This window comes from Panulirus ornatus, chromosome 2 (genome assembly GCF_036320965.1).
Source record: "Panulirus ornatus isolate Po-2019 chromosome 2, ASM3632096v1, whole genome shotgun sequence".
Taxonomy (NCBI): Eukaryota; Metazoa; Arthropoda; class Malacostraca; order Decapoda; family Palinuridae; genus Panulirus; species Panulirus ornatus.
In genome coordinates this window covers 91,835,912-91,862,086 of record NC_092225.1, presented here as the reverse complement: position 1 = coordinate 91,862,086, position 26,175 = coordinate 91,835,912, and the positions used below count along the sequence as shown (strand labels likewise).

Here is a 26,175-nt window from a genome sequence, read left to right as displayed (position 1 = left end):
GTTTGCATAACTCCCGGCTGCTGCGTAAGGCTGAACAGACGCAAAGGCTACTTTTTGTGCACTTGTTAGCAGTGGCTGAGTACTCTAAGAAACTGCTCTACTATTACCTAATTTCCAACGGAAAATACATACATCTTAAACTTTTTCTTTTTTTTTTTTTCTTAATATCGCTGGAACTCTCATTTGTCTTCGCTGTAAGCGAGGTGGAACGAAAGTGGCTCTTCGCTCGAGAAAGGGGGGAGTAATGTCCACTAACTGCTCAGAAATGTCATGGTGATCAACGCGCCCTCTCGCAGTGTCTAGCAAGCGCGGGACTCGAGCGCGGGCAGCCAGTGAACGGTGAGCTGCAGCAGGGGAGAGACGCGCGCGCGTCTGCTCAGGTCTCCCGCTCCATCCCTCCTCCCTCCAACCAGGTCTTGAGTTTCTCTGCTGACTTAAAGTGACTCGGTAAAACGCCACGCACGACAAAAATGTAACTTTAAGAGAAGTACTACCATTCTGTCACAACACAGACAGTATATATGACGGGTAAACCGTTGGAAGTGACAGACCAGAGGAGCGTTCTAGCAGACAAATAACGCGTTACCGCATGCAGGCATCGTTAGGACCCTGGTAACGTTAACCCGGAAACTTGCGTAACATGAAAAGCCATGCGAGTCAGTGGTGGTAAAATGATTCTCTGAGTAAAAAAAAAAAAAAAAAGTTAAGTGAAAATATATGTTGCCTTTCAATGCCAGTTATTTTATAACGGATTACTGTAATGCTCTCGAGACTAGTGCTGAAATAAACTGGGAAATACTACATTTTGAATACAGAAAATTTTAGATAATAGTTGCCTGAACTATCAAATAATAGTGATAAATATGGTTGAAAGGCAAACTTTTGACAGATTCTGACCAAAAGAGGAACAAACGAGTTTTCAACACAGAATTAAAGAGAACTGAAGTCGCTCACCGCACGAGATCCCACATCTATCTCCCTTGCGTGTGTGTGTGTGCTTGTTTGTGTGTCTTCATATCAAGGCCATATTTTGAAGTGCTAGTATGACTGGCAAGTGAACTATGAGTGAGCGAACACTGCTCAGTCCGGCGGGTGCGCCGGTGTGTGTGAGGCTACAGTACTGCTGGAAGCTGTATCAATAACAAAGGAAAACTATTTTGAAAAGAAGAATTGTGAAACTATCAAAGGCAGTGAAAGGCAGGACAGTTACAAGTGACAGCAGTGACGAGAGACGAATAGGAAATATAACAGGTGGTGGAGGAGGAGGAGTAATGTGTTGAGGTGAGCTGAGGGGCGTGTTAAAACCCAAGGAGTGAGCAGGTGGTGTGGGAGCGGTGCAGCTGCTTCACGACCCAGGCTGCTGCTCCTACTGCTGCAGCTTCTCTGGCAAGGCTCTACCCATCATCGATTCTGTAGAAATATTTAACACATGTTCTCGAATAAGTGTTTGCCGCGGTGGGTCTCGAAACGTCTACCGGGGCTACTGGGCATCAACTCTACAGCACCCTAACTGATCAGGCCAACCCCTTCCAACGTGCTAAACTATTGATGTTCAGTAGCCCCGGTTTAGGTGGTTCGAATCCCACCACGGCACATACATATTCGAGGACATGTCGTAAATATTGCAAGTAGTTTGGTGAACCGGGAAAAGCAATAAAAGACATAAATACCGCGAGAGAGATCAACACATCCCTCCCCTCCCTTTACCCCTTGCTTACCCCCCCACCTCCAACATCGACCACAACTCGGCATAGGACGGACGACCTTAGTACGCCTCTCGTGTGCCACGTGCTACACGCACGCACGCACGCATGCACGTGCAAGCCCTTGCGTGTGTCTTTGTGAAGTCGATATCGATGGGTTGGGGTGGCAGGCAAACGAGCCGCGAGGCTCTCCTGAAAAAAATTTCCGGCCACCGGACGGGTCAACGGAGGGTACTGGCCCGCCACACACCTGTCGCAGGCCCTCCCACGCCCACCACACCCACCGCCCTCATGCTCGGCCGCACCGGTATGCTTGTAGTACTACTGGTGCTGGTGAGCGGAGCGGGAGGACGGCCGAACGAGTGTGAGTGGAAGCTCGTGGACGCCGGGATGACGGTCAGGGCCAGTGAGCAGGTCCGCACGAGCTGCCACGTGCGGACGCTGAGCCGAGCGTTGCTGACGGAGGGAGGAGGTAACGAGTCACTGTCCGCCCTGGCTCACGCCACGCACGTCACTGTCCTCACGCTGCACTGCTCCAGACAGGTCATCTTCGAGTCAGAGATCACAGCAGGGATGTTCACAGTCTTCCCCAGGCTAGAGGGCTTGCAGATCCTAGGGTGTAAGGTGACGGAGCTTCCCCCGCACGCCCTTGCAGGCCTGCCGCACCTGCGACGGCTGTCGCTGCGGGCACACCACCGGGACTGGCCCGGAGCAGCCCTGGCCGTCCACCCTAAAGCTCTGACTGATCTGAATCGTCTGGAGGCCCTCGATCTGGCCCACAATGCCCTCTGGTCTCTCCCAGCGGCTGTGTTCTGCCACTTGCCCTCCCTCACTGCCCTCAACCTGACGCACAATCGCCTGCATCACTTGCCGGACCTGGGCCTCGGCGCTCACCGACCACAGGGCGAAAAGAGCCAACCGCCTCCAGATTGTCCACTCCCGCTGCAACACCTTGACCTCTCCCACAACCAGGTTGCCGAAATACCTGAACGAGCCTTCAACAGCACCAGAAACCTCCAGACTCTCTCACTCAAGCACAACCGTCTTGCCCATCTCTCCGACTGGGCCTTCGGCGGTTTACACGAACTCAGACGCTTGGACCTCTCCCACAACAGGTTGGTGGCCGTGCCGACGTCTGCATTAACGACCTGCGGCAGCTCAGGGAGCTTAGCCTAGCGAATAACTCCCTTGGCGTCCTACCACCTGTAGCCTTCAGTAGTCTGGGTCAGTTGCTAACGCTAAACTTGAGCCACAACCAACTGGTCCTTGGGCCTAGCGACGTGGAACCCTTCACCGGCCTCATTCGTCTAGTGGTCCTTGACGTGTCGTACAATCTTCTGGTCCACCTGGGCCCAGATACCTTTAAAGACTTGTACTCCCTCCAGGTACTGCGTCTAGCGCACAATCAACTGCGACACCTCTCTGATGCCACGTTTGCCGGCCTGGCAAACTTGCACACTTTGGAGTTGACGCATAATCAGCTGATGACTCTTTCCGGTCGAGCTCTTCAGGGTCTGTCAGTCCTGACTCACTTGACGCTCGATCACAACCACTTGGAAATAGTACACACAGCTGCTTTAGACAACTGTAGCTCCTTACATCACCTAAGCCTCACTCATAATGAGCTGAGTGCCCTGCCAGAGGCCGTGACGCGAGCTCTCCTCTTAAGAAAACTTGATCTTAGCCATAATCAAATATCTTACCTTGAGGAAGGCGTCTTTCAGGGCCTTGCACATCTTCAGGAACTCCGGTTAGCCAACAATTTCTTGACCAACGTGAGCAAGGTGTCCTTGGCAGCGGTCCCGTCCCTCAGTTACCTCGACCTCTCTGGCAACGGACTTTCAGACATTGAGTTTGGAGCACTTGAGGCCACACCTCGGCTGGTGGGTCTCGACCTCCACAACAATTACCTTGAAGACATCAACGGCCTCGTGACGTTCCTGCAGAATCTCACTTGGCTCAACATCTCTCACAACAGCATCACTTGGTTCGATTACGCCCTCATCCCAAAGAACCTTCAGTGGTTAGATGTGAGCCACAACCAAATAAATAAACTCGAAAACTTCTACGAAGTGCAGAAGACTCTCGGACTTCGAGTACTTTATGCTGGACACAATAACATTTCTGAAATCAAAGCGGCCGTCGTTCCAGACGGCATAGAAGAGCTACATCTTGAGCACAACGCAATCTCTTACGTGGCCTCCAACACCTTCCTAGAAAAGAACGTCATTTCGCTCATTGACTTGCGTTACAATTTTCTGACGATTCTCGAAGAGGCAGCGTTGAGGTTGTCTTCCCGAGACACCCAGCCTCCCCTCCTTCTGCTGGCCCAGAACCCTCTGCAGTGCGACTGTGTCGCCGAATGGCTCTTAAGAGCTGCTGAGGCCGGGATCGGGAGCTCCTTGGGCGGGTCGTCCATCGTGCCACATCTGGGAGATGGAGGAGCCGTCCTCTGCCGCTTACCAGAAGTCTGGGACGGAGCTGTGGTGCCGCTGGTAACCGTCCATCCACAACAGTTCCTCTGTACGTACCGCCGCCACTGCTTCACGCTCTGCCATTGCTGTGACTTCGACGCGTGCGACTGTGAGCAAACCTGTCCCGCAAACTGTACCTGCTACCACGACCACACGTGGACGCACAACGTAGTGGACTGTGGTAGTGGCTGGTCCCACATGCCGTCTGGAGTGCCCATGGACGTCACGGAGGCATTCATGGATGGCAACTCCATGGGCGCTCTCACTTCTCACGCCCTCATTGGACGAAAGAACTTGCGAGTTCTTCATCTTAACCACTCGGAGATTACCTCCATCCAGAACCGCACCTTCAATGGGCTGAGGAACCTGTACATATTACGTCTCAACCACAACCGGCTTCAGGCACTTCACGGTTTCGAGTTCGTGGATCTACGCAGTCTTCGTGAGCTGTACCTCCACAACAACCACCTCAGGCACCTGAGCAACGTCTCCTTCTCTCCACTTCGGGCGATAGAACTTCTGAGACTAGACAACAACCTCCTGACGACCTTCCCCGTGTGGAACCTCGCACTGAACCCGTTTCTCCTTGAAGTAAGCCTTTATCACAACCCCTGGAGCTGTGAGTGTAATTACTTAGCAAACCTCAGAGCTTGGCTGGAGGGAAATCGGATCAAAACAACTAACGCCAGTCTCATACGGTGTCAGCACATCAGCAGCGGCATCAGAGGACCTCCCGTCCTCTCCGATACGCCCGAGAGATGTGACCACTACGTTGCCACGACGAGAATCAATAACCTCATCATCCATGACTATGTGATGCTGTTGCTCATCACGGTCGCGCTGCTCCTCGTCCTGCTGGCTGCGGCTGTCACGGTGGTGGCCTACCGCAGGCGTCTGAGGCTTTGGGCGGTCAGCCGCTACGGCAAAGGCGTCTTTGAGAAGACTTCTTCGTACGTAGAGAAACACGAGAAGCTCTTTGACGCGTTCGTCACCCACAGTGCCAAAGACTCGACCTGGGTGTGCGGACTGATGGCGCCCGAGCTGGAGGCGTCGGGCTACCGGCTCTGTGTGACTCACCGTGACTGTGCGGCTCCCTCAGCACCCGTGTCTGGACGAACCATCTCCGAGAGCATCGCCTGCAGCCGTCGCGTCGTGATGGTACTCTCTCGGAACTTCTTGAGCACTGAGTGGAGCCGCCCCGACATCAAGAGCGCTCACGCTGACGGCATTCGGGGACTGCGACACCGGAACGTCCTCGTCGTCATGCTAGAAAGAGTACCGAAGTCGGAGCTCGACCCTGAGCTGGCTCACATCGCCGGGAAAGCCGGCACCACTCTTCACCCACGAGACCTGCGGTTCTGGGTGAAGTTTCAGCGAGCGATGCCGTCGCTGCAGCCTCGCTTGCGTCCGGGGCTGTCCTCGTCTCTCAGCGGGAGGGCGGTGAGTCGTCCACTCGTGGCGACCGATTACCAGAATGGTTCCTCGTTTCCCGCGCCGCAAAATAAAATGGGTCACACGTCCACCAAGTCTTTCACGGTCAACCCTTACTGGGAGGCACCAGTGGGCAGCAGCGTGTCCGAGGCAGCGTGGACAGCCAGGGGAAGACCAGGTCATGGTGCCACCCCCTGGCAGCACAGCTCAACCAAACCTCCGTCCCCTTCTCTTCCTGACGAAAAGAGAGATGGCGAGTCTTCACCCCAAGGCTCTAACAGCATCCCTGACCACACGTACATGAGCGTGAGCGAGTGTGGGGAGCTGGGAGCCTCACTACTCTCCCCTACTACCCTACCCACGCCTGCCGGGCCAAGCTCCTCGACCAGCAACAGCCAACCGCCAGGCGACAGAGAGGTTGGTGGGAGTAGTCGGCCCGTCGGGGCCCCGCCAGTGTTCCAGAGAGACGGCCCCGACCACCTGGCCCGCAGCTGGATCTTCCACCCGGCCCCTAGCGAGCAGTCTCCTCCCGTAGGCCAGACCTACTTCGTCTAGGAGTATGCTGCAACCCATTAGAACCCCTTACCCCCCCAAACCTTTCCATCCACCGTTGTACTCTCTGACGCATCCCTTTTTAATCTTGACAACCCCGCCACCAACGACCGTATACATACTCACCCTTCATATGCATCCTCCCCGCCTCCATTACCAATGCCCTCAGCACCTCACGCGAGCGTGGACTGGCCCGCACATATTCCGCCCACACACACACACACACACACACACACGGTCTCCTGATCGCCTCGTCGACATCTGGAGTGGTGTCGAAGCTTACACCTAGTCGAACTGGAGTGGACGACCTGTCGACCACCACCCTCCCTGAACAATATCGTAATGTCATCGAGCCAGTCATCAGGTCGATCGACCAGGGTTCATCCGGCCAGTGTGCACAACGCATCACCAGAACCGACCATGATGTCAGTGCAATAGAAAATACAGGGAAGCTGCTGCCTTGCACACGAGGAACTCACTCCACGGTTGTCATTATGACGTTTCTCACGTAAAAGGTGAACGTAGATTCGAAGGATCTAGTTCATAAACGCCAGCAGGAGTTATCCATGACCGTTAGGACTTCGTTGCAAAAAAAAAAATGTCGGCGATGTTGCTGCCACGCTCGGATCACCAGGGTTTAACAAGCATAGCAACAGACCACTCGTGAGTTGGGGGAACTACGGAGGAACAACCATTAACGAGTGATTACCTGTACACTGCCAATGGACGTGTGTTGCTCAGAGACCTGACATGAATTTCATTTTTTTTTTTTCTCCCCACTCCTTCACGCCTGAATTCGCAGTGTCTCGGGTCTTTGTGGTAGACCACAGGACTAAGGTGATATATACACTCTCCTCTGTCCTTGGACTGTCCTCCAGCCGGCAGACTTTCCGTCCTGCGGTGGTAGGACCCACCTGACGAAGGAGGAGGAGGAGGAGAAGGAGCATCAGCAGCGGAAAGCAAGCTGAGGCTCTCATATTTTCACTGGATCATCCACCTGTTTGACTCGTGAAATGCATCGTATCTTTCACCACCAGTTTGAAAGATTATGCTGAAGTATATGTCAATTATGTCACTTCACATGACTACACACACACACACACACACACACACAGAGGTATATGTCTGACGAGGGGAAGCTCTGGTATCTTACTTCCCTCTGATTACACTAAGTAATTCTCCGGTCGTACTGGGTTCGCCTCCAGCAGGAGTATCGCACGAGGTTTCCCCCGTCTTAGTAATTTGCCAGGACCCAAGGGCGGCTCTGTCTGTAGTCGAGGTCGTCGCTGAGACACACACACACACAGCTTGGCCTAAATGTGTCACGTCAGTCAGCTTCCTGGAAGCTATTATGTTCAGCTTAAGTCTTGCGATCCTTGTAATTGGTAAACTGGAGGAAAATATGCAGATTTTCCTCTGCCCTTAGATTAAATCATTACATATTCTTTTTTTTTCATATTTTCTTGGTTAAGAAATTTCCTCAATGTGGGCAACCTTCATGACTTGTTTGTTTAACTTTCTCGTATAATGTGTTTTTGAAATGGCACCATCTTGTGTCTCCAGCTAAAGCTGAGATGGAGCAGCTCTCTGGAAAGAAGCCTAAACTTTATATTTTGCAGCGCAGGGTGTCCACCGAACCGACACTGTGTATACACTGTTATACCAACACTGGCTAAGCTTCGATCCCTTGTTTTGGGTAACATTGTATGATGTGTGACTTATCCAAAACCCATAATGTATAATTCATGAAACTCGTCAATGATTTGAAGTGTAAAAATCATACGAAAATGAAGACTTAATCTGTACTTATTTTTTTAACACCAATCTTCATGCAGTTTTGTAACTAAAATTATTTTTTTTTTCTTTTTTCATTGTATTTTTTCAAACGAAAATGTGTTCATCTCTGGGAATATTTAACAAGAAAAATATTAGAGTACTCCACTATACTGTTAATTTGGCTATACTGTGTTAATGCACTTTGTCCCCGCATTCTTATAACTGTGTTACGAGAATGATAAAGTTTTGAAGACCTACTATTATTTCAGTTAATATATATATATATATATATATATATATATATATATATATATATATATATATATATATATATATATGATGTATCTACATATGCTATACAGTCGGTCCACACAACACCACAAAATCAATTTTCAATCCTCTTCATTAATACCGAAAGTCCGAGATTTCAAATGATCAATTCCCCTGACATTACTATTCTTCGTCTCGTCCATCACTGTCCATTTTTGCTCAGTGGATGTGTTTCTAAGTTCGATAACCCAACTCGCGCTTCAAGCAAGAGACGATCATAAATCATGAACTACCTTAGGTAAAACCATTTAAAGGGTTGCTTTGCTCTCTGGGTTCATTATGATCGTGAAGGTGTTTACATGTGCACTCACTATGCATGTGGGTTTTTTTTTTTGGGGGGAGGGGATTGCTGGGCTTTAATAAAAGCTCTTTATCAACTACCAGGGTCAAACAAAGTTGTCACCGGCAGGCAAGCTGCAGGCAGACACAGCCACGAAATGATACATTCCTACAGACACGATCTTCTCAAGTGCTCAGGATAATACGAAAACCACATACATTCTTACTACAAGTACAGGCCATTGTGAACATACACGTGCTGGAAATATGTTATTATCTATGGTACTGCGGACCTACTGTTGAAAACGATATTACGAATAACTTCGAAAACTTTATATTCTTTATATATTTTGTCCAAGTATATTTTTTCCCCTTACGTCAAGCTGTTGACACTACAGAAGGTAATACAAAATATGCAGTATTTTATCCAGTTTATTACATAAACTAAGTGATGTATCTTTTTCTTTTTTTTTTTGCAATAGCTCTGTGCTCTAACTTTTTTGTCAACAGTTATAAGTTCACTGACGTGCATTAGATTTGGACTATAGCTTAAATCTTTTATTTATGGTAGACAAATTGTTATATTTTCATTTTTGATGGCATTACTATATATCATTTTTATTGTTATGTTGCTATTTTATCAAAAGAAAAAAAATATATATATACATTCAGTGTTTTCGTATATTCTACTGAAACTGACATACATGTAGCTGTGTACTTGTACATACATATACAATACAAGGATGGGTATATTCAATCAAAGAGTGAGTATGCTATCTTTGAAATTCCTATGTATATCCTACATAATATGTTTTGTATACAGTCATAATATCAAGGTCAATGTGTGGGCTTATATGGTGTTGACTGTTTTGTTAATATACCAATAAGAAAACATTCTGTATGAATATTTGCTCATCTTTATACTAAAATGTAAGTTTATTTCGAGTATTATAAACTATTATATATATATATATATATATATATATATATATATATATATATATATATATATATATATACTATATATATATTGTCCATGCATTTTGTATGCTCATGTTATTTGGTACAAAAGATCTGTTGTTTGCTGATATAATTTGATCTGTAACGATACTTTCCTAATTGAGATGGTCACCCTGTCCATGTTGTGATACGCTCACCAAAAAAAGTCTTGTCCGTCTGTTGTCAATAAAGATCGTTCATGTGCTTTTCGTATCGCTCATCCTGCTCCACTGAAATTATGTGCATGTGTGTGTGTGTGTGTGTGTATGTGTGTGTGTGTGTGTGTGTGTGTGTGTGTAAGAGAGAACACTTGGTCTGCAAGATGTAGCGGTGCCTATGTGGTGGGTACGACAACTTATCCCTCGTGAGTACGATGCCTTATCATCCACTTTTGCACAATAAATCTAATCATCGTACTGTAATGGAGAAAGTTGTTGTACTCTTCGGGGTCTGGGTTGTAACCTGAGGGATTACATCGTGGCAATCACAGGATTAAAGCGCAAGTGTTCTATCTGCAATCATGGACTTCAAGAGCTAGTCTTACATCTTCTTACCAATGAATGTAAATAAAGGCTGACAATATAACCACACTTATTGAAGTATTGGTTTAGATCCAAAACACGTACACACACACACACACACACACACACACGACCACGTAAGCATATTCAAAGCTGAGCAAACACACTCCCAAAGCCCAGCTTTAAAACTCTCGACTGGATGTGTCTTTGTTTGTTGATGTACGTTTATGCTTGTTGCGCGTATGTCTCGCTTTCTCCTTATGTCTCATCCGTCTCTTATACAAACGTATGAAAGAAAAAAAAAAAGATATATATATATATATATATATATATATATATATATATATATATATTTTTTTTTTTTTTTTTTTTTTGCTTTGTCGCTGTCTCCCGCGCTTGCGAGGTAGCGCAAGGAAACAGACGAAAGAAATGGCCCAACCCACCCCCATACACATGTATATACATACGTCCACACACGCAAATATACATACCTACACAGCTTTCCATGGTTTACCCCAGACGCTTCACATGCCTTGATTCAATCCACTGACAGCACGTCAACCCCGGTATACCACATCGCTCCAATTCACTCTATTCCTTGCCCTCCTTTCACCCTCCTGCATGTTCAGGCCCCGATCACACAAAATCTTTTCCACTCCACCTTTCCACCTCCAATTTGGTCTCCCTCTTCTCCTCGTTCCCTCCACCTCCGACACATATATCCTCTTGGTCAATCTTTCCTCACTCATTCTCTCCATGTGACCACACCATTTCAAAACACCCTCTTCTGCTCTCTCAACCACGCTCTTTTTATTTCCACACATCTCTCTTACCCGTACGTTACTTACTCGATCAAACCACCTCACACCACACATTGTCCTCAAACATCTCATTTCCAGCACATCCATCCTCCTGCGCACAACTCTATCCATAGTCCACGCCTCGCAACCATACAACATTGTTGGAACCACTATTCCTTCAAACATACCCATTTTTGCTTTCCGAGATAATGTTCTCGACTTCCACACATTCTTCAAGGCTCCCAGAATTTTCGCCCCCTCCCCCACCCTATGATCCACTTCCGCTTCCATGTTTCCATCCGCTGCCAGATCCACTCCCAGATATCTAAAACACTTCACTTCCTCCAGTTTTTCTCCATTCAAACTCACCTCCCAATTGACTTGACCCTCAACCCTACTGTACCTAATAACCTTGCTCTTATTCACATTTAGTCTTAACTTTCTTCTTTCACACACTTTACCAAACTCAGTCACCAGCTTCTGCAGTTTCTCACATGAATCAGCCACCAGCGCTGTATCATCAGCGAACAACAACTGACTCACTTCCCAAGCTCTCTCATCCCCAACAGACTTCATCCTTGCCCCTCTTTCCAAAACTCTTGCATTCACCTCCCTAACAACCCCATCCATAAACAAATTAAACAACCATGGAGACATCACACACCCCTGCCGCAAACCTACATTCACTGAGAACCAATCACTTTCCTCTCTTCCTACACGTACACATGCCTTACATCCTCGATAAAAACTTTTCACTGCTTCTAACAACTTTCCTCCCACACCATATATTCTTAATACCTTCCACAGAGCATCTCTATCAACTCTATCATATGCCTTCTCCAGATCCATAAATGCTACATACAAATCCATTTGCTTTTCTAAGTATTTCTCACATACATTCTTCAAAGCAAACACCTGATCCACACATCCTCTACCACTTCTGAAACCACACTGCTCTTCCCCAATCTGATGCTCTGTACATGCCTTCACCCTCTCAATCAATACCCTCCCATATAATTTACCAGGAATACTCAACAAACTTATACCTCTGTAATTTGAGCACTCACTCTTATCCCCTTTGCCTTTGTACAATGGCACTATGCACGCATTCCGCCAATCCTCAGGCACCTCACCATGAGTCATACATACATTAAATAACCTTACCAACCAGTCAACAATACAGTCACCCCCTTTTTTAATAAATTCCACTGCAATACCATCCAAACCTGTTGCCTTGCCGGCTTTCATCTTCCGCAAAGCTTTTACTACCTCTTCTCTGTTTACCAATATATATATATATATATATATATATATATATATATATATATATATATATATATATATATATATATATATATATCGGTATATCCTTTGGAAGGCTTGACGTAAAAGGTAAGTCTCACCAAAAATATATATGCCTGACAATCTACGAAAAACTAAAACGTATAGGTTGTAAATTTCCCATTTCTATACCAAAAGTTGTGAGCAGGAATCCCTACGAAAAGTTTTCTGAAAGCCTTTTTTCTAAAACTTCTTAGTCTTTCGAAGCTCCAAAGCTTGACCGTGGGAACCGAATGGAAAAGGTCAAGATGGAGACCCTCCCCTTAGATGGGAAGTCTGATTAAACAGCACTTTACGTGTGTGATGTATCACAGTCATGAATTTCTCCGGCGATATATATATATATTAGTTACTCCACTCGATTAGAAAATAAGGGATCGTATGAAAACCGGGTTAAATACTGTTATTCGTTTTTATTTCAAGTGAAATCATATGTATTGTTGCTGGTGATTCTGCTAGTGTTCAGCAGGAACGAGGGAATTCAGTTATAGAGAAAAGACGATTAATCTTTTCGGAAATACATCCCATGTGTATGTCAACGTTTTAGGTATAAGATGATGTAAATTCCAAACCTGAAACTGTTTTGATATTAAGGGGACTCCAAGGTGTCCACGTGTTTTATATATATATATATATATATATATATATATATATATATATATATATGTGTGTGTGTGTGTGTGTGTGTGTGTGTGTTGTGTGTGTGTGTGTGTGTAGGCTAAATGCCAACACGACCAGGAGTCGAACTCATGTGGGCCATACCCCGGGCGGGTCCAATGGAAAGCTGAACCACTCTATACATACTAAACTGAACCAATGTATACATACTAAACAACCACGGTATATATACTAAACTGAACCATTGTATGCATACTAAACTGAACCTTTGTATACATGCAAACTGTATCTTTGTATATATACTAAGCTGAATCTTTGTATACATACTAAACTGAACCATTGTATACGTATCAAACTGTATCTTTGTATACGTACTAAACTGTATCTTCGTATACATACGTAAGTGAATCTTTGTATACATAATAAACTGTATCTTTGTATACATACAAAAGTGAATCTTTGTATACATAATAAACTGTATCTTTGTATACATACTAAAGTGAATCTTCGTATACATAATAAACTGTATCTTTGTATACATACTAAAGTGAATCTTCGTATACATAATAAACTGTATCTTTGTATACATACTAAAGTGAATCTTTGTATACATAATAAACTGTATCTTTGTACACACACTAAAGTGAATCTTTGTATACATAATAAACTGTATCTTTGTACACACACTAAAGTGAATCTTTGTATACATAATAAACTGTATCTTTGTACACACACTAAAGTGAATCTTTGTATACATACTAAAGGTGTGCACAAGTGGGTATGACCTTTCAAATCTGGTGAAGGCAATAATGTGCTAAAGAAGAAAGATACAAGACAGATTATAATATAGACTCTTACCCAGGCATCATGAAGGGATAGAGTCAATGTATGCAAGGGATAGAGCCGTCTTAAGGGATAGAACCGTCTTAAGGGATAGAGCTGTCTTAAGGGATAGAGCAGTCTTAAGGGATAGAGCAGTCTTAAGGGATAGAGCAGTCTTAAGGGATAGAACTGTCTTAAGGGATAGAGCCGTCTTAAGGGATAGAGCCGTCTTAAGGGATAGAACCGTCTTAAGGGATAGAGCCGTCTTAAGGGATAGAGCCGTCTTAAGGGATAGAACCGTCTTAAGGGATAGAGCAGTCTTAAGGGATAGAGCAGTCTTAAGGGATAGAGCAGTCTTAAGGGACAGAGCCGTCTTAAAGGATAGAGCCGTCTTAAGGGAGAGAACCATCTTAAAGGATAGAACCGTTTTAAGGGAATGAGCCGATTTAAAGGATAGAGCCGTCGTCTTTGGAGGGCTTACAAACATTCACCTCGGCGGCTGGCTCTATACAGTGGTGTTAAGAGCTGAATTTATTCCTTTGGGGGGGGGGGGGTTCATATGTCGTGATGACGTCATCCCACTCACGGGGTGACGTCATCACAACGAAGGGGGTCTATAGTACGAATAAATTACAGGAGTCTACTGATGTACTCAAGGATGCTACTGTATCTGTTACTGTACCCAGTTCATGTAGCTTTTACTGTACCCAGCTAACTTAGCTTCCAACGTACCCAGCTAACTTAACTTCCATCGTCCTCAGCTAACTTAACTTCCATCATGCCCAGCTAACTTAACTTCTATCGTACCCAGCAAACTTAACTGCCATCGTCTCCAGCTAACTTAACTTCTATCGTACCCAGGTACCTTAACTTCCATCATACCCAGCCAACTTAGCTTCCATCATACCCAGCTAACTTAACTTCCATCGTACCCAGCTACCTTAACTTCCATCATACCCAGCCAACTTAGCTTCCATCATACCCAGCTAACTTAGCTTCCATCGTCCCCCAGCTAATATTGCCTTCACTACTCAGGATTCGGGGAGGTAAAAAGCACCATTAATTTGCGCAGACGAGCAATTAGCTTCGTCATGTGAAAGAAGTTTCCTACAGACCCTGTTAGTTGAAGTAGAGAACCATCAGTTATAGTTACTTAATAAGGACCAGCACACACACACACACACACACACACACACATATATATATATATATATATATATATATATATATATATATATATATATATATATATATATATATATACATATATATATATATTGGAAAGGATCACAATTTTGCGCGTGATCAAGATATTCCTATGAGTCCACGGGGAAAATGAAACACGAAAAGTGACTGTTATATTCCTCTCTTGTGTCTCCCTTGATGATGTGATTATTATACGAAAGTGCACTTGGGAACTTTTCGTGTTTCATTTTCCCCGTGGACTCATAGGAATATACATATATACATATATGCATATATATATATATATATATATATATATATATATATATATATATATATATATATATATATTCCTTTTTTCAATCATACTCGCCATTTCCCGCGTTAGCGAGGTGAGCGTTAAGAACAGAGGATTAAGCCTTAAGGGGAATATCCTCACTTGGCCCCCTTCTCTGTTCCTCCTTTTGGAAAAGTAAAAACTAGAGGGGAAGATTTCCATTCCACCACCCCCCCCTTCCCCTTTAGAGAGAGAGAGAGAGAGAGAGAGAGAGAGAGAGAGAGAGAGAGAGAGAGAGAGAGAGAGAGAGACTGACTGCCTCATTACGTTAATAATTGAGACGTCCGGACGCACAAAGCCTCCTCTGGTCAGCTCAAAAAGATCCAGATTTACGTCACTAACGATGACCGCCGACAAACACACAACACGACGCCATGTTTTCTGCCGTCGTCTGCCGCAGCCAACGCTCACACGTCTGGCAGTGAGGTGAGGCTGGTGCCGCCTCTACACACACACACACACACACACACACACACACACACACACACAGCAGAAGAAGAAGGAGAGAAATGAAGAGGAAGAAAAAGAAGAGAAATGAAGAAGAGGAAGAAGAAGAAGAAGAAGAAGAAGAAGAAGAAGAAGAAGAAGATTAACAGAAATGAAGAAGGAGATGAATGAAGATGAAGAAGAGAATTGAAGAAGAAGAAGAGAAATGAAGATGATGATGATGATGATGAGGAGGACAAATGGAGAAGAAGAAGAAGAAGATGAAGAGAAATGAAGGAGAAAATTGAAGATGAAGAAGAGAATTGAAGAAGAAGAAGAAGAAGAAGAAGAAGAAGAAGAGAAATGAAGAAGAAGAAGAACAAGAAGAAGAAGAAGGAGAAGAAGAAGAAGAAGAGAAATGAAGATGATGATGATGATGATGAAGACAAATTGAGAAGAAGAAGAAGAAGAAGAAGATGAAGAGAAATAGAAGAAGAAGAAGAAGATGAAGAAGAAGAAGAAGAAGAGGAAGAAGAAGAGAAATGAAGAAGAAGAAAAAGAAGAAGAAGAAGAAGAAGAAGAAGAAAAGGAAGAAGAAGAGAAATGAAGAAGAAGAAGAAGAAGTGTGGGGAGTGAGGAGACAGGCGCAGTACGGTGGCTCTCGCGACTACAAGACCTTAAAATCCGCCCATCATTTCGCTAATAGGATTACCCAAACTGGGTTGTTAGGGCCAGGTGAAGTGCGGTTGATGATGAGGGGGGGGGGGGGACGACCACCACAACGACCAAGCTGGGATGGACGACGACACGCGCCCTTTGTCGTCCTCTGGTGCTCGTCTCTTGGCGTCAACCGGAGCATTGCTGTCGCTTCTGTCTTGCGAGAAAAAAATATATATATACACCGCAACACCTTCTCCAAATCCCCGAGCGATATCGGTCGTAAAAAAATAACTAATAATGGTCAGTAATGAATAAAGGCCTAGGTTAAAAGGGGGCGCGGCGGGTTATAGAATTTATAGATAAATGCGTTATCAAACTGTCGTGTGATGATCCGATTCGAAGAAAGTGATTTTTTTTATCGACTGCGTCAGAGTGTTATAAGAGTATCAACGAAATGCGTGAATGTGTTTCCTAATTATAATGTCCCATCAAGCTGCCGCTCTGAAGACGATTAGATCATCTAAGATCCCTTCTGTCTACAGGATACGATTCCATTTTCCGACTATAGAGGAAGACCCCATTCAGAACCTCCGAACCTATTGGCGTATTTAACGAAACTGATCAACGACCTGGATATACGAGGAGGACGAATGGAGTTCTCCACACTTAATATTTATGACTTAAAAGCTCTTTTTTCGAAAATCGTCGTGGGAGGTGAACAGTATGGATATTATCGTACTGAAATATATTGTTGAATGTCACTGTTTTATGGAAAAAAAAAAAGGATTTGATACTTTGTATTATAGAGTTTTCATAGGTAATGTGCATTTTGCTTGTAGGATCTATCTAAAGAGGATTTAATAATGTTATGGGATGGGAGTTGTTATTATAATAACATGGTGGATATTTCCCTATCTTTATTATAGTGAGTCCATCATTTTCTTTAGCAGTCAAGAAACAAAAGAACGTTTTTTTTTTTTTTTTTTTTTGTTTTTGTTTTTTGCAACTTACTCGTTTTAAGATCAAGAAACCAAAAGAGAAAACGGGGGGTGACCAACAAACAATTCCCTTTTATTTACATGCCCACCTACTGCTGTGGGCTCAGGACACAACACACACACCACCCCCTTCGCTCTCTCTCTCTCTCTCTCTCTCTCTCTCTCTCTCTCTCTCTCTCTCTCTCTCTCTCTCACACACACACACACACACACACACACACAGCAAGTATCTCCAGCCCACGACACAATCATCTCTGTCGTGTGTGTGTGTGTGTGTGTGTGTGTGTGTGTGTGTGTGTGTGTGTGTGTGCCAACGACCACGACCTCACGACACATATAATACAGGAGGCTAAGCGAAGAAAACGAAGGGTCGTTGTCTCAAGCCATCGCCGCCATGTCGTCACTTGAATGACCTTGGGGTAAAACTGACCTGTGTCACGAGTCTCCCACACACATACACACATACACACACACACACACACACACACTGCCGGTGAGTGAGTGAGGTGAAGGGTTTGAATACTGGAGGCTGACGCGCCCCAAGTCCAAGGTCAAGTGCGACACCAGTGTGAACCATCTGTGTCTGGAGTGTGGATGCTGTTTTCTTTTCTTTTTTTTCTTAAGCTGTTGTAATGCTTTCCACAAACACCAGGCCCTTACCTACCTACCTACCTACTTATCTACTTATCTACCTACCTAATTATCTACCTACATACGTAACTACTCACCTAATTGTCTACTTACGTACCTACTTACCTACCTACCTACCAATTTATTTATCTACCTGCCTAATTATCTACCTACATACGTAACTACTTACCTAATTGTCTACTTACATAGGTACCTACTCACCTACCTACTTACTTGTCTACCTACATACGTACCTTCTTACCTACCTACCTACGTATCTACTTACATACCTATCTACTTAACTAACTACCTACTTATCTACCTACATACCTAAGTAATTATCTACCTACATACATTCCTACTTATCTACCTACATACATACCTCCTTATCTACCTACATACCTACTTATCTACCTACATACATACCTACATACTAACCTACAGCGGTATTTTGCCATAAGGTAAGACTAGCTGGTGGCAGTAACAGTAATCGTATATCTTTCAATACTTCGGTCCCCCTAAACCTTCTTTTTCTTAGACCATTTATCGAAGGTTTCTTTTGTATGTATTTGTGTTGATCCCACATATGTATATCTTACTCCACTTTTGCACGTATTTGTGTTGATCCCACCCATATATATAACTTACTCCCCTTTTGTATGTATATGAGTTGATCCCACGTATGCATATCAAATTCCCCTTTTGTATGTATTTGAGTTGATCCCACAAATGTATATCAAATTTCCCTTATGTATGCATTTGAGTTGAACCCACATATGTATATCTTACTCCCCCTTTGTACGTATTTGGGTTGATCCCACATATGTATATCTTACTCCCTTTTTGTACGTATTTGAGCTGACCCCACATATTCATATCTTACTCCCCTTTTGTACCATGCATCCTTACAACCCGTGTGATACCTTCTTAAGAAAATTCGAAAGCATTATTGGCCACTCAGTGACTGCTGTCTCCTTGTTACTGAGACAGTTCTAGGCTGAGTATCCGACTCAGTAATTCGATCACCTTGGAAGACAAAGAAGTATAAGGGGAGACTTGATAACATAAAACCTTTGTTCTTATACTATTCCAATGACGTCGACAATGAACAGGTCTTCTGAACACTTAGATATAGAACCAGAAACCATATACTATGGAATTACACGAGAAACGGGTTGTAAAAAAAGATAAAATAAAAGGGATTCAAAGTTCTACTTTAGTAGCATGAGATTGGTGGATGACTGCGATAAACTGAGTGAGGAAATTGTGACTGATGACAGTATATAGAAGCTGAGAAGGCTGTATGACAGTAAAACAGACAGACAGACAGACAGACAGACAGACAGACAGACAGACAGACACAAACACACACACACACACACAAACCCAAGGCAAAACTGGGAACAAATGACGAAAATACACATCAAACTTTGACTTAATTAGAAATGTAAGTGTTTACACCCAGGCCTCGCTGGATTTATGACCTCAAGCGAGATTGGTTTTGTTCTACACTATTTTAAAATTCAGATGTGTGTGTATGTGTGTGTGTGTGTGTGTGTGTGTGTGTGTGTCTGTGTGTGTGTGTGTGTGTGTGTGTGTGTGTGTGTGTCTGTGTGTGTGTGATTATTCGTAATTACCTATTTTCTCTACACTGGGAAGGAGTTTTACACTCCCCAGCCCCCACCTCATCTTCTGAACATCCTCTACTATCGAACGATTTCTTGAAATTTATGGATGTTGTCTGCATTAATCATACCTTCAATCATTCCATTTCATTCATCCATAATTCTACCGTACTTCATTACATTTTGCTAACACGTTCTTTGCTTCATCTCCTCTTATTCCCTCCTGGTTGTTCTATCCCTACATCTCACGGAGAACAGTTTACTGTCTAGGTCATCAAGTTAACTTGAGAACTTAAGAGGATGTGATCAAGTCACCGTTCACTCTTCTCTCTTCTACGGTGGTCCAATGTAAGTCCCCCCCCCCCCCCCCCCCTGCCCGCCTGCTGGCGGATGGCGAGTCTGTGCTATGGGTAATGTGCTGAGGCAGGTGATGGGAGAGAGAGAGAGAGAGAGAGAGAGAGAGAGAGAGAGAGAGAGAGAGAGAGAGAGAAGTAATGGGTGGGCGGGGGGTCTGCATAGTGTTGTGGTGGAGCCAGGGGCTCCAGAAGGGTTTGGGTTGAGGGAGGAGGAGGAAATGGTACCGTGCACCTATGGAGAGTGGTAACAGTGGGACACGACCTCCTCTCTCTCTCCCCTCACAAGGTGGAGGTTGCTGTGGGCTCCTGTGAAAGGAGCGGTGGGCTGCCAGGTTACCTAATATATCATATATATATATATATATATATATATATATATATAAATCGAATACAAGTATATCTACATTTCATCCCCAGGAGGGGAGAGCCACCATCAGTATTAAAGATTTATATTGATAAATTTCCCATGGCTGAAATGAATGAGTCTCCTTCAAATATCCGCCCAAACAAACTCATGGTGCATTCAATGGCTGAAATGAATGAAGAAAATTACCTTGTAGGACGAATAATGTATGGATGATTAACCCAGGACCCATTTCTATGAGGGTCCTGGTGTTATCCAAGATCATTCTAAACGCTCCTTGTACTCCAAAGGCTCCTGCGCTCCTTCCAGTAGCAGGAAAAAAAGGTAGACTCCTTCTCTTACTCCCTAATGACACAGCCTCGCCAAAGGTCCCACATTTCACCCAGAGTGTAACCTCAAGCAGATTCTCAGAAGGATACGAGAAAGGTATTTACAATCCTCCGTAGGGAAGTATTCCCTTCCAGTGACGAGACACACTGAACAGAGGCGCGAGGAGGAGCACTCAACACCACGAGTGGTAAGGTTGAATACCTTATCTTGGAATAGATTTCTGGGAGCGCCAACAGCCCCTATATGGTGCTGAAGGTGTGTGGCCCAGGGAGGTGAACAGTTATTGTGGCCACCACGACTGTGGCCGAGGGAGGTGAACAGTTATGTGGCCACCACTGTGGCCGAGGTACGACTGCGGAGTGTAACTAGATGGTGATGGGAACGAATCCCAGACGTTTAGGAAAGAAATGAAAAAGTACATGTGGTCACTCTTACTGGTACAGGTCAAAGAGAGTGACACAAACTCGAAATTGTCATTGAGAGAAAAAAAAAACTCGCTTCTTAAAAATCCCACGTTTTATAACTCAAAAAATTCGACCTCCACTTTGTAACTCAAAAATTCCACACATTGTAACTCAAAATTCCCACAATTTGTAAATGAGAATCCCACAAATCCCACACTCTGCAACTCAGCATCCTACAAATCCCATACTTTGCAACTCAAAATTCCACGAATCCCACACTTTCCAACTCAAAAATCCCACACTTTGTCACTCACAAAATCCCACACTTTGTAACTCAAAAAATCCCACACTTTGTAACTTAAAAATCCCACACTTTGTGACTCAAAAATCCCACACTTTGTAACTCAAAAACATCCCACACTTTACAACTCAAAAATCCCACACTGCAATAAAAAAAATCCCTCACTTTAAAATACACTTTAACGAATAAGTCTTACTTACATCTTCCTTGAATACATCGAGTAATTGCATACTTTTCTTTACGTTAAGTTTCTAATGGCACTGAAAAGAAAAAAAAAATGGTACTGAATAATCCTCTTAAGAAAATGCCACCTTAGTTAATCACCTGTCTGATTAATAATGTGATTAATGAGGGTACTGCCACAGCCGCTGCGTTTTTCATATAGGCTCAAAAAATTCTTGAGTCTTAGGAATTTACTAAGTCTTCACGCTACCCGCTGGAGGAAGAGGGAAAGGCTGTCGATATACTCAAAGTCTTATATATATATATATATATATATATATATATATATATATATATATATATATATATATATATATATCTTTCTTTTTTCTTTCATACTATTCGCCATTTCCCGCGATAGCGAGGTAGCGTTGAGAACAGAGGACTGGACCTTTGAGGGAATATCCTCACCTGGCCCCCTTCTCTGTTCCTTCTTTTGGAAAATTAAAGAAAAAAAAAAAAAAAAAAAAATATATATATATATATATATATATATATATATATATATATATATATATATATATATATGTGCGTGTGTGTGTGTGTGTGTGTGTGTGTGTGTGTGTGTGTGTGTGTGTGTGTGTGTGTTTAATATGCAAATTTTTCCTCAAACTGAGACGGAAGTACGTTCAAAGTGCTTGTGAAAAAAAAAAAAAATGCAGATACTAGCATTAATCTTCTCAGTATCTATCTTAAAATCAAGTATCTTAGCAGCTGTCTTCAATCTGGTAAACAACAACTGACTTGTGATGGAGGACGAGACTTTCCTGTAGGACAACATCACCGAAAAGGAAGACTTAACACTTCTTTCCAAACGTGTCCCCAGCACTCCTCTACCTACACAGGGGTAAGGAGGGAGTCTACCTCGACGGACAGGAGATTATCTTGGAGGAAGAGAACAAAAGGAAGCACATCAGCGAAGCACTTCTCGAAGTGGGTCGAGATGATGACCAACGGCGTCCCGCAGGTGTTCTGTATTTGGACCACAGCTCTTCTTGTTTGACGTCATGAACTTGCCGGAAGGCTTGCGACTCCGACCTGAACATGTTTTGCTGATGATGCTGAAGTGATGAAAGGGGTTCGGAAAGCGAGGAGGATTGCATCCACGTATACAACCAGACCAAGCCAAGCTTCAGAGTGGGTTCGATACAGGGATGTGGAAATTCAATCCGTTTCAATGCAAGGTAATGAGGCCGGGGTACAGCGATAGACGACTTCAAAAAAAATATCATCCAGCAGGAAAATAAGCTGCAGAAATCTGTATGCGAGATGGAATAAGGAGTCGACATCTTCCCTAGCCTGTTGCTAGACTCTCTCATTAGCAGAACAAGAGAGGTAGGAGACTGTCTGATATCAGAATAGCACTCATGTACATGGCTAAGGAAATATTTAGCATTCCATATTCACATCCTATGATAATTGTCCAAAGTGAAATATGGTTCTCAAGTCCGGTCATCGCATCTAAAGAAGCACAAAGAACAAGTAAGGAAGGTAATGAGCAAGGCAATAAAAATGGTACCAGAAGTAGGAGAACTGAGGTATAGGGAGAGGTTAGAGGTCTTCTTAGATTCACCTACACTGGAAGAGAGAAGAGTAAGGGTTGACCTAATCACAGCAGTTAAGTATTTGTAACAGAGTGATGACGCAGACAGTGAAGTGAGCTTCGAGAGACGAAGGGATAGAGCAAATCCAAGACATAACAAGAAATTAAGCGAGAAACTTTTCAAGGAAGACGTGAAGAAATCCTTGCACCGTATGAGATTGGTGGGCGAAGGGAACAGAATGACTGAGGACATGGTTAATGCAGGCAGCATACATAAGTTTATGACACTGCATCAGAGAAAGTTCAAAAGACGGGGGATCCCAAGAGTGTAAAACTCCCTCCCCATACAATACACACACACACACACACACACACACACACAGTGTCCCATCCTTAGTCTATACAAATAAGAACAGACCTCTGTTCAGACCACGTTCGATAATAACGCACGACCCCTAATGACCTTACACACCGCCACCAGACAAAGCTCTCATTTTCTCCACCCTCACATTCCTCGCGAAATTACGGGACTCCTCCTATGTCTTCAGCCCTAACATGTTGCATTTATCTATTTAAGCCTTTCCTCTCTCACAGTCTTTTTATCCACCACATAATCCTCTTCATCCCCTACACACAGAACCCCTCCCACAACCTCCTTCACCCAACGCGAAAGCTCCTTCTCCCTCTCATAATCTCATCAAACCCCTACAGTCTCCTCACACAACCTCACCATTACCGCAAAACCTCACTTTCCTACCCTACACAGCAGCTGCCTCACACCAACCTCATCGACGTACACCATCTCCCTCCTCACACAACCTCACCATTACCACACAACATCACTTTCCTACCCTGCACAGCAGCTGCCTCACGCCAACCTCATCGACGTACACCATCTCCCTCCTCACACAACCTCACCACCTCACTTTCCTACCCTACACAGCAGCTGCCTCACACCAACCTCATCCACGTACATCATCTCCCTCCTCACACAACCTCACCACCTCACTTTCCTACCCTACACAGCAGCTGCCTCACACCAACCTCATCCACGTACATCATCTCCCTCCTCACACAACCTCACCACGACACCACCTCACTTTTCTATCCTACACAGCAGCTGCCTCACACTAGCCTCATCGACGTACACCATCTCCCTCATACCTCACACACAAACACAGAGGACATCTAAGAACAAGAGCATCTCTATTCATCTCTGCCCTTCACAACCCTTCACCGCCCTCCCTCGTCCCTCCCCACATCTTCCATTTACCCCCCTCCTTTCTTCCCTTCCTCCCTCCCTCCCTCGCCTTCTTCATCCCTTCCCGCCACTTGTGTATTCCCAGCAGGAATCAAGAGCTGGAGGCCAGTCGTCCCCAGCACACCCGGGGATCCTGTTAGCAAAAGAGTAATCTAATTCCCACCGACACCACCACCTCCACCTCCTGCAGCAGCTGATGCTGGAGCGCTCTTGCAACAACTGCTGCTGCTGCTGCTCCTGCTCCTCCTCCTCCTGCAGCAGCTGATGCTCCTCCTACTCTTCCTGCACCAGCCGGTGCTCCCCCACGACTCTTCCTGCAGCAGCTGGTGCTCCTCCTACTCTTCCTGCACCAGCCGGTGCTCCCCCACGACTCTTCCTGCAGCAGCTGGTGCTCCTCCTACTCTTCCTGCACCAGCCGGTGCTCCCCCACGACTCTTCCTGCAGCAGCTGGTGCTCCTCCTACTCTTCCTGCAGCAGTTGGTGCTCCTGCAGCTCCCTCCTGCTACAGCTGACGCTCCTACAGCTCCTCCTGCAGCAGCTGGTGCTCCTACAGCTCCTCCTGCAGCAGCTAGTGCTCCTCCACCTCCTCCTGCAGCAGCTGGTGCTCCTCCATCTCCTCCTGCAGCAGCTGGTGCTCCTACAGCTCCTCCTGCAGCAGCTAGTGCTCCTCCACCTCCTCCTGCAGCAGCTGCTCCATCTCCTCCTGCAGCAGCTAGTGCTCCTCCATCTCCTCCTGCAGCAGCTAGTGCTCCTCCACCTCCTCCTGCAGCAGCTGGTGCTCCTCCACCTCCTCCTGCAGTAGCTGGTGCTCCTCCACCTCCTCCTGCAGCAGCTGGTGCTCCTCCACCTCCTCCTGCAGCAGCTAGTGCTCCTCCATCTCCTCCTGCAGCAGCTAGTGCTCCTCCATCTCCTCCTGCAGCAGCTAGTGCTCCTCCACCTCCTCCTGCAGCAGCTGGTGCTCCTCCACCTCCTCCTGCAGCAGCTGGTGCTCCTCCATCTCCTCCTGCAGTAGCTGGTGCTCCTCCACCTCCTCCTGCAGCAGCTGGTGCTCCTCCATCTCCTCCTGCAGCAGCTGGTGCTCCTCCACCTCCTCCTGCAGCAGCTGGTGCTCCTCCATCTCCTCCTGCAGTAGCTGGTGCTCCTCCACCTCCTCCTGCAGCAGCTGGTGCTCCTCCATCTCCTCCTGCAGCAGCTGGTGCTCCTCCACCTCCTCCTGCAGCAGCTGGTGCTCCTCCATCTCCTCCTGCAGTAGTTGCTGACATGACAACCTCCAGCCTTGCCTCGCGGAGGAGCCCCGCTCCCGCCTCTGTAGTATACCTCCTGAAGGTATGCTAAGGAACTCTCAACCGATGCGTTGGACGGGCTGGTCTACTCATATTACCTTGGCTTAACCTCTGACCTGACCCATGTGGGGTCAGGTCATCGTCCTCAAGGGTCGTGCAAGGGGTGGTCAAGAGGCTAGGGGTTCGTGTGTGTTACTGTGTACATCACAAAACAGAAATTAAGAGAGAGGAAAAAAGAAGGAAGAAAAGACAGAGGAAGTTTTTAACAGAACACGAAGAGGTAGGAGAGGGGAGGGGAGGGGGGAAAAGAGAGAAGAACAACAAGAACAGAACAACAAGTGTAGTTAGAACAACAACAGTAATCACCACAGTAAAACAAGAAACAAGAACAACAATTGTAACAACACTCGCGGAGCAACGGGGAAACACCAGATCAACACAACACAACACCCAAGTCCTCCTCCCACCTTCCTTCTCCCCTTCCCTCCACCCGCCTTCCTTCTCCTCCTCCTCCTCCTCCCACCTTCCTTCTCCCCTACCCTCCTCCCACCTTCCTCCTTCTTCTTCTCTCCTATGTATCCCAACACACTGATCCCACGACCCT

The 26,175-nt window shown here is 45.3% G+C and overlaps 2 protein-coding genes across 2 annotated transcripts in view; one reads left to right on the top strand and one right to left on the bottom strand.

Annotated features, from left to right (window-relative positions):
- Positions 1-26,175, bottom strand: part of LOC139758338 (uncharacterized) — a 266,694-nt gene that overhangs the window by 227,553 nt on the left and 12,966 nt on the right. The gene's annotated exons all lie outside the window — the stretch shown is intronic.
- On the top strand, positions 338-9,558 carry LOC139758322 (toll-like receptor 6). Its single transcript, XM_071679575.1, is given in 2 exon segments — positions 338-2,844; positions 2,847-9,558. Coding segments are annotated over 2 exon segments (4,350 nt in total). The 5' UTR covers positions 338-1,811; the 3' UTR covers positions 6,164-9,558.